Source organism: Monodelphis domestica, chromosome 1 (assembly GCF_027887165.1).
Source record: "Monodelphis domestica isolate mMonDom1 chromosome 1, mMonDom1.pri, whole genome shotgun sequence".
In the NCBI taxonomy this organism is placed as follows: Eukaryota; Metazoa; Chordata; class Mammalia; order Didelphimorphia; family Didelphidae; genus Monodelphis; species Monodelphis domestica.
Window position 1 is genome coordinate 557,881,295 of NC_077227.1, and position 9,980 is coordinate 557,891,274.

General features: G+C 35.9%; 1 protein-coding gene across 6 annotated transcripts in view; it reads left to right on the forward strand.

Annotated features, from left to right (window-relative positions):
- ARHGEF10 (Rho guanine nucleotide exchange factor 10) overlaps positions 1-8,647 on the forward strand; it is a 242,570-nt gene extending 233,923 nt beyond the window's left edge. For all 6 annotated transcript variants that reach the window (XM_007476218.3, XM_007476220.3, XM_007476221.3 and 3 more), the window contains 2 exons: positions 3,412-3,534; positions 6,721-8,647. In XM_007476218.3, coding sequence (XP_007476280.2) covers positions 3,412-3,534; positions 6,721-7,238 — 641 coding nt within the window. In that variant the 3' untranslated portion in view covers positions 7,239-8,647. The remainder of the gene's footprint in view (positions 1-3,411; positions 3,535-6,720) is intronic.
- The last annotated feature ends 1,333 nt before the right edge of the window (positions 8,648-9,980 follow it).

Consider the following 9,980-nt stretch of genomic DNA (forward strand, 5'->3'; position numbering starts at 1 on the left):
TATATTTCTCAAATCTCCACCTCTGCAAGGTATATTAGTAATTATCTGTTCATTGATAATCACTAAATGGTCAGGAATTCAGAGTTCCTAAATTGTTGTTGTGTTTTTAAAATTATAAGTGTTTCCTTTTTGTCTCTCCAAATGAGAAAGTAGGGGAAAGTTGGAAAATTGAGGCAATTTATACAATAGGAGAAAGTTGAAAAATTGAGGCAATTTATACCCTGGAGTCAAGTTTATCTACTCTTTGGACTATTTAAGCTACCTTCCTGACTTTTTCCTTATTCAAATGAACCAGTCAAAGCCTCCCTCCCCAATGGGGTACAAATGATTCTCCAATGTTTAATAACTTTAACAAAGAAAAAAAATGGCCCATACAAACCTGAAAGGGGCTTAAGCTTTACTAGGTACACTGAAATGGATGTAGCTTTATATTTCTTTATCTCCATTACTTGCCCCTTCTGAGAAAGGTGGCAAAATTTGGTTTACACCATTACTTTCACAACACTAGCATTCCTGGGTTGTTATGAAAGAGTTGTTTTCCAAACTTGAAAGCCTTTAAAATCATGAAAGTTATTAGCATCATGGATTGTATGCAAATTTATTAACTTTTTGAATTTATTTTTATTTTTATTATCATCATTTATTATCATATAAACACACTTTCATATTGGCCATTGTTGTAAGAGCACATTCATACAAAACCAAAGTAAAACCATTATTAACCTCTTCTAAAAAGTGACAGATCAAAATCATAGAAGAATGAAACCAATATTTCCATTAGTTTTTAACATAAATATTTTGTACAATAATTTTTCAAATTAAAAGATACCCCGGGACCTTCCCAAGCGGATTTTGAAAAGTCATGTTATTTTCCTCCATCCTATAAAACCTTCATAAAAAATAAAATGTAAATGACAAAACCATTTGTACTAAGAATGAACATTAATATTTTAAAATAAAGTCAGATATTTATAGGATTGAGTGTGATTAAAAATTTGAATTCTATAACTAGAAGGTGTTGGAGCATGAATTGAGATTTTGAAGGACCTTCATTGAGAGCAGATTATTTACCCTCTTGTCCTGTGGTTTAGAGAAGTATCAGAACAATCCTGGCTTACTGGAGGTGAACACATTTATATTAGAACTTCCAAAAGGATTTTTGAAGATACGTTTTTACAGAAAATGAAAAAAAAAAACCTAAAAATCCTAGTTATTTATCTGAGCCATTTATTACTTGATAGGGATAAACCGGGCTGTTATATTAGATTAGTCTAAGATAAACATGGGAGCAACACTTGTAATGGAGGAGGTGAGTGGAAGGAGGGAGAGGAAAGAGGGGAAAGGAGGGTGAAGGGATTGGTTTTCCTCCTGTTACTTATGGGGAGAGGTAAGCCAAGTCCTGTCTCCTTGAGAAGGGGGATGACTCCATAGGGATGTTATTTGGGACATAGAGGACTGGAGACAAGAGAGGGGTTTGATCAGCGAAGAGAGAGACACTGTATCTCCCTCAGAGGAGTTACAGCCCTGAGGTCAGAACTGTCTCTGTGAGACAAGATGATGCTTAGTACTTTCCACATCCCCAAGGGGCCCTCAACTGCCAGCCCCCAGGGGTTTAGATATGACCAACTGCCAAGGAAAGAATGATAACTTCCTTGGTCAGAAATATCGAATCTTGGGTCAACTCTTTCCTTGTGAAAAACTTAATCTCCTTGCTTAATCCCCGAGACAAACTCAAACCCAAAGTCTAAATATTTTCAAAGGTATTTATTGAGATTATTTGGGGTAGGCAATGGCAAATGTATGAAAAGGAAAAGGAAAGAGGGTGAAGGGGGACCCTCGAAGTTGCCCCCTATCAGATTGACTTTTCAAAGTCTGGAGGCCAGAGACTTTTGTGCCCTGACCTCTCCTCTTGCCAATTGCTTCTTAAACTTATTCTTAAAGTTAACTAAAACTAGTGATATAGTTTAAAGAAACAATGTAAGGGGAAAAGAGACCCAACAGGGAGTTTCTAGTTGGCTCTGGTCAAAAAGAGTTCAAACTAAATCCCTTTTGTTAGGAGATGTAGCTGTTGTAGCAGAGTTTCAGTGGAGGAAATTTTGGGGTTCCCGAAAGAAGACAGGTATCAGCTGGATGGGCTCTTGGCTCCCCCTCCTAGAAAAAACACCTTCCCTCTTCACTTCCCAGACTGGAAGTCCCCCTCCTGCTGGTGGCTTCAAAGTTCCAGGCAGCTCTTAGAACTCACAGCATTCTCCTTCCTTCCCCTGCTGCTTCTCCAGCTGATCTGTCAATTCGGCTGGCATCTCTCTTCCGTACCTTACACACTTCAGCTCTACTTATTTTCTGCCTGCTATTGTGGTGACTGACAATCCTGAAGGAAAAAAATAGAGGATAGGGTCAGTGGTATAATTAAGTGAAAAAAATCTAGTACTATTATCTTTAAATTAGAAAATGAGAGAAATCTTCCCCTGGAAAAAAATGGTTGAATATATTTTGAAAATCACTGCATCATTTTCTTCCATTTAATAGTTATGACATAGGGTAAAACAGACATATCTGAAAAAGCAAAGGGATTAGAGTTAGAGTGCTTGGGTTCAAAAATCACCTCTTTTACTTGTTACCTCTGTGATCTCTCCAGGTCTTATTCCTCATTGATAAACTGACAAGTTACATTGTAAACCTCCAGCATCCCTTCCAATCCAAAATCAATGATCCTTTGGCCCAGTGACACAGTCAGTAAACATTTATTAAGTGCCAATTATGTGCCAGCCATTATAATAATATATACATATATATATAAATAAAATATAATATAATAAGTCTAATAAGAAGAAGCTGAGAAATAGGTAGGGGTTAGGGGAGAAGGGGAAGGAATATCCTGCACCAGGGCATAATGAAATCCTTTACCTGGGAGAGGAAATGATCTGAGCAAGTGTGACATCATTTCTTCACCTTTCTCACTTCAGTTTCTTTATCAACCAAATGAAGAGATTAATAACCTGTATGATTTATAAGATCCTTTGTAGCTTAAAATTTCTATAAAAATTATAATTTTTTGGCTAACTCTTTGAACTTTTTCCTCATCTTTTTCCCAACAGTTAATATAATACTCTTAAATTTCCTTCTCTTTACTTGTGTGTGTATGTACATATATATACATGTTATTTTCTCTCAACATTTTCTCTCAATAGAATTTAAGCTCTTTGAGAGCAGGAACTAATTTATTAATGTCTTTGTTTCCCCAATGCCTCTCATAGCACTTGTATATGGTAAATGATTAATAAATGGTGTTGATTATTATTGATATTATTATATTTAAATATATACTGACATAAATGTTATATTTATTCTGGCTTAATGTATTGATTACACTTTGTAACTGGAAATAATCTCAGCCATTGACAATTTTCATAGGACAACAACGAGTGTCTGTGACTAGCCTGCTGGTATGCCATGGCTTATTAATGGTTGGAACAAATCTGGGAATCATTGTATCACTACCAGTTCCTCGTTTGCAAGGAATTCCTAAAGTGACCGGTGAGTGAAGAGCCGCAAATATCTGTGATTATATAATCTTTTTAGGTTTAAGTAGATACTAATTTAAAAAAAAATTTCATTTGCCATGATCTACACAGATTAAATTTTATTGAATTTTTTAAAAATAACTTTTACCTCTTGACTTTTGAGTCACATGTGAATGTCATCCATCACATCATATCACTTCTCATTTCTTTTTCCTCTTTTGTAAAATGAAATCATTAAACTAGATAATTCAGAAGGACCCTTTCTGGTCTATAGTCTCTGATGTCATACGTTCATTCTGTGGAAAGGAAACTAGACTAACAGTTGGTGGGGGAAGGGGCACCTGGGAGTGGCAGTTGGGTCTTGTGACTAGCACTTCCTTCCTGCCTGGAGTGGCAGTTGAGTCTTGTGACTAACACTTCCTTCCTGCTGGGGTTTGGACTTGCTTCCTGGTGTGGGAGGAGAGAGGAGCTTGTTCAGCCCAGTCTGGTATGGTGTGCCTCTTCTTGGTTCAGCCCAGAGATTCAGGCCCAATTACTTCTGAAGGTCAGAACTGTTCTTGTTTGCTTTCTGTCTACTGCTATGATTCTGAATTAGACAAAGCAGAACTGATATAGAGTAGACGGGAGTGGGAGAAACCCTCCGCCAGCCTCTGGGGCCTGGCCTCAACTCTGAAGCTAAGGAAAAAACTCCAATACCAACTGGTTATTAAACTTTATATTATTTGAATTCACAGTCAGATAAGTGGACTATCTTTTCTGGCCATAGAGGGATCTGAACTTCAGTTCAGTCATTCCAGGACAAACAATCCTTATTGGACCCCTGCTGCTTCCTCTCAGCAGGGGCATCTCTCTCCTTTGCTTCACCTAGCAATATTCCCTCTCTCCCCTCAACTCCTCCATACCCAATACAAACTTCCCATTATTCCCCATTTTTCATATCCTCCCCATCCTTTCCCAATAAATATTACAATTCCCACCCTTTCCCCCATATTTTCTCTTCTCCCAGATAGCATATTCTTACCTTCTGATATTTCCTGAACCATAATCATATGTTATTAATATTCTTGAGACTCTGTTCAGCATAAGCATGTTTCATCTCCTATGATACTCTGAAATAACTCAGCACTATTTCCATGAGGTATTATCAGCCACAATTATGTAAAGCTCTGTTGCAAAATGATAGTACTATAGCGACTATGACTATTGTTTAGGAGCTTTAGAAAAGTAAACCAATAATAAATTCTTGTTGATTGAATGATTGATTTGTTTACAGCAACAGTGGCATCTGAAATGATAGAAACATTTGTTATGTAAAAAAGAGATATTGAAATGAAACATGGAGATAAGGTGACTAAGTATGGAATTCAGGAGAGGTTCATGTAGAAGATGGTGCTTGAACTAAGCTTTGAAGGACTTAGAGGTGGAGATAAGGAGGGAGTGGAGTGTACTCCAAGCTTAGGTGTGGAGCCAGAATCAGGGCCCTTTTGCCAGTCTACAATTACCATTTCCTTTTACATCCCTGCTAAACAGCAATCTGATCCACCCAAGCCTTCAGAGTCAGATGTCTTTATTGAAGACAGAGCTGCAATGACTATGTTTGTGATGGGTTTTCTAGTGCCCAGAAGAACCAGGAACAACTCTTGACATTAGCAAGCATTCTGAGGGAAGATGGAAAAGTCTTTGATGAAAAGGTTTACTATACTGCTGGTTATAACAGTCCTTCTCAGTTGCTTAATAGTCAAAATGAGGTGTGTTTGATCAAGAAAAAATGAACCTCCCAAAGAAAATGAATTTAAAACAAGCAAACAAGTTCTCTTGCTAAAGCCAAAAGTGCTACTTAATGTAGATCTCAATACTGCTGTTAAGCTAATTGCTAAATTTGTCTCTTCTGTATAAGAACACCATCAGCTGAACTTTCAAATGTGCCTTTCCTAATGCCTAAAACTTCCCTCTGCTCCAAGAATAGGCTGGCAAATCACAATTTCCTGTTAAAAACAACAATAATCCTTTAAACTTAAAAAAAAAAACTGCAAAAACACAGAAGTGGGAGATAAGAGCAGGAAAGCCAATTTGGTTAGAAAATAGAATGAGCCCCAAAAGATAGGTCAGAGCCAGTTTGTGGAGGTCTTTAAACACCCAAAAGAAGAATTTTAATGTTAGAGAAAATAGGGAGCCAGTGTAGACTCTTGAACAGGGGGAGTAAACATGGATTGGACCTGGGATTTAATAATATCATTTTAATAGCCATTTAAGGCAGTGGTATCAAACTCAAATAGATTCAGAGACCACTCATCCATATGTGAAGCCTTTGACAATTCTGAAAACCACCCATTAACACTATGTTATCCATACTTTTATTTATTTTTTTATATATTTAATCTGCTTCTCCACAATAGGCCCTAGGCATGTCTCAGTGTGTTTCACTTCTTTGATGTTTTTGATGATGTCAGATTGTTAAACTGCTAGAACATGTAACAGGAAAAAAAAAGAAAATTGATTTTAGAGCCAGAGGACGTAGGTTCAACTCCCACCTTCGATGTTTACTATTGGAACAATCTTGGTAAAGTCACTTGACCTCCCTCAGCTTCCATTTCTGCCCCTGTAAAATCACAGAGCTGTACTAGATGGCTTCAACAATCCTTTGGCACACTGCCTTTCTCAGATTGCCATCTTAAAAATTATTCAAATTATTACCCACCAAATTGTTAATAACATAAGCTGAGAACACTTTGAGCTAAATAGCTCAAAGTTAAAATTGTTTAGACAACTGGGGTAGGAGACAGAGGAGTCGAGGCAAATTAACAAGCATTTATGATGTTTATTTGTGCTACCCGCTTGGCGACGGGTTGGGGACACAAAGGAAGGCAGAGGAGCTGAGAGTCTAATGGGGAAACAACATGCAAACAATATAACATATGATATAGAAATCATTCTAACATAATATATAAACAATTATGACATATACTACACAATTTTAAAATACAAACAATTACAAAGGAGGATATATAATGTGTCAGTAATATATAGAGTCTATATAAAGGATAAATTGTAGTTAATCAGCAGAGGGAAAGAGTAGCATTAAAGGGGACTGAGAAAGGCTACTTAGCAAAATGGGCATGAGTCTTACTTGCTTAATGTCCATATACATCTAAAGGCAGCAGTGTTCTCTGCTTTAAAAATATGTGTTTTCCCCCTGCAGGCAGAGGGATGGTGTCGTACCACGCACACAACGGCCCTGTGAAATTTCTTGTTACGGCTACAGCTTTGAACAGGAAAAACAACAGTCACTCCAGGAACAGCCTGCTTCCCAACGCTGAAGCCCAGGATGAGGAGCAGAAGGACCTCCTTCCCAATGAGCTTCCAGGTTCCTGTCTGAATCAGAGCACCCCTGACAGTGCGGTGTGGTTAGGGGACTCGGTGGGATCCATCCCCCCAAAAAGCGACCTGTCGTCATCCTCTGGATCACTAACCTTGTCTCACGGATCCAATTCTTTGGAGCACGGACCGGAAGATAGCACCATTTATGAACTCTTAAAAGATCCAAATATTGCACTTAAAGGGAAGAGCCACCAATTTAAGAAAAGCAAGGCAAGTTCAGTATTAGTCATCTGTGGAGGACAAGGGCATCGAAGGGTGAATAAAAAAGCCAAGCAACAGCGGCAAGATGAGCTGGGTTCCTCTGTGATGGTCTGGCAGATTCCTCTATTAAATATATAAAAGTGAATACAGCCAATTCAACAGTTATCAAATCTGCAACTAAGGATATGATTTAACTAAATCATAGGACATATGATTTAGACTGTGTCGACATTGATGTGTATGGAGAGGGGAAGCACAGTATTTAGGGAAAACACGTGCAATATAGTAGTGGTGACTACTCTGTCAGGTTGCCAGCTTTATTCTCTGCTCCAGAATTGGGATTACAAGCACTACAGAAACAAGTTTCAAATTTAAAGCATTTTTTTTTTTGTAATTTGAAAAGTGCAAGGAAATGTGTGCCAGGTTTTTGTTTTTATATTTTGCTACTCTAGCACATAGCCTAAATGCTAAACTGGTCACATTGATTCAACTTTTTCAAAGCTCTTCTGATATAATCAACCTAAAGACATTCTCAAACTATGAATTCGCACTTGCTATAAAGTCAGCATATGCGATAGGGCAAGAAGACATTCTATTAACAATTCTTAAAACATTCCTACAAATTTTCAAACGTGATTTTATTTATGTTTTCTTTTATATATTTCAGAGTAAAATGTGTAACAGTTAGAAAAGGCAGGGAACACATATCATTCAGTTGCTCTTGTTTGCTTTCATGAGTCAGCTATTTTTCCCAAAGTGATATCATGCATTTTTGTATATTTTAACAAAGTAGCATTTTATATTACACTTTTTCAATAAAAATTTGAGGTGAAAATTGTATTTGATGTATAATCTATAACGATATTCCATAAAAGAGCAAGTTTTCAAACAAAAATGTTCAGCAAGTTAATAACCTTCAGATGGCTACTAACAGACAACATATTATTATCTTCTAATATTAAATAACATTAATACTTAAAAAACTAGAATCCTGTGTACTTGCAGTGTTATAAGAAGTATAGTGTAGAAAAATTGTTAGCTATTCCTTTCGCAGGGTCTCTAGTATTCACCAAACTTGGATCAGCATAGCTATTTCTCCATTCAGACTGAATATTCATTCTGAAGAATTCTTGGTGCTAGCTTTTGTGCATACTTCATTGCTGGCAGTGGGGCATAAGCCAAGAAAACCGACTCCTTTTATCCCATTTTCTGCAAAACGCACTAGTTGTGTTCTGCAGTTGTATAGCCAACTATACCACGTTGAGATACATGAGTAATGCATGATTTACATTTCATTCAAGACTGTATATATGTCAATATTTTACTTGCAAAAAAAGCAAATGACTAATGGAGGTATTCATTTGAAATCAATTTCTGGGCACTTTACAGATGTTTTTTTTTTAATTCTACTTTTATGATATAGAGAAATATTTTCTAAGGTTCATCTGCATTCTTATGAAAATAATGTTTTAATCTCTCTTAAGCTTTCTAAACTGTTAGCTGCTATCTGGTTTGATAAATAAAACCTGACTTTTATTTAGAAACAATAATATTATGGCTGCTTAATTTTTAGAGAATTCACTTGGGGAGATGATATTCTTTTGGGGCAAGGGATTACTGACCATATATTGTCATAAATGGAAGATTTATTTTTGTTCAGTGCTAAATCATGCTTTAAATTAGGAGGAGATATTAAGGAGCTTCAAAGAAATGTTGACACTGACTACTTTTCACTAATTTCAATTAAAATAAAGTTAGGATGATTCAAAAACTATAAAATGTTAAATGTTACAGAAATTTTCCAAAGCAAATGAAAGTTTAAATATTTCAAAGAATATTATCACAGAATTTTAGAGCAAGAAGGGACCCTACAGACTTCTTATGTTTTTTTCCCATTACTGGCTAACACCAGAAAGCAACTCAAAATTTTCATTGCCTAAATGAAATGCAAGTTTTGACATTTTTTTTAATTTTTATTTCAACCATGTTATTTAAAAGATTTCCAGGTCTTCAACAGTATTCATTATCATCAAAGCATAACATAAGCCATCAAAATGTGATTACACAATCATTTATATTTTAAAAGTATGTTAAGATTTCATTTGTTTTTGTGCAGTTTGACAATGTTTTCTAGAAGAAACAATATAATATACGCATGAATTTCTCAGTTTATCTGTTTTAGTTTCTAGATTCTTATTTATTTAATATTTTTTTCTGGTTTCCATATATTTTTGTTGATTTTTAAATATTTTATATTAAAATGCATATAAACACATGTATATGTATCTGTGCATATACTTATACACATGCACTCACATACATACAACACAAACAAGCAAACTACCTCAGACTCTCCCTTCCTCCATAGGATCTTTGTTTTGTATTTGATTTTTTAAAAAACTCTTATTTTTTGGTGAAGATAATCTTGCCAATTATTTCTAGACATAATGGAATATGTACCACACCCCAGGTTCACTGTATATCAGATGCAATAGTATGTATTTTTCACCTTAGTTTGAGGAATTACATTAGCAGTAATGACATACATTTAAATTCTAAATGAAGAATATGACATTATCTATGTAAGTACATATTCTTTCCTGGGATCCCATGGGAAACTGGATCCATAAAACACAGCCCTGAATAATGAGCACTTAAGTTAGTTCAGGCATTGAGTCTGATGTGAAAAATTAAGGTAGAAAACATTCATTCATCCATTTTTCATTGAATTCACTCAAGCACTTCTACAACTCTTTGTTTCAGTAGATAGACAGATGGATGGACAGAGCATTTATTAAGCACTCACTATGTGCTAGGCGCTGGCCTAAGTGTTAGAAATATATACAAATACAAGCAAGAAAATAGTCTCAGCCTGCAAAG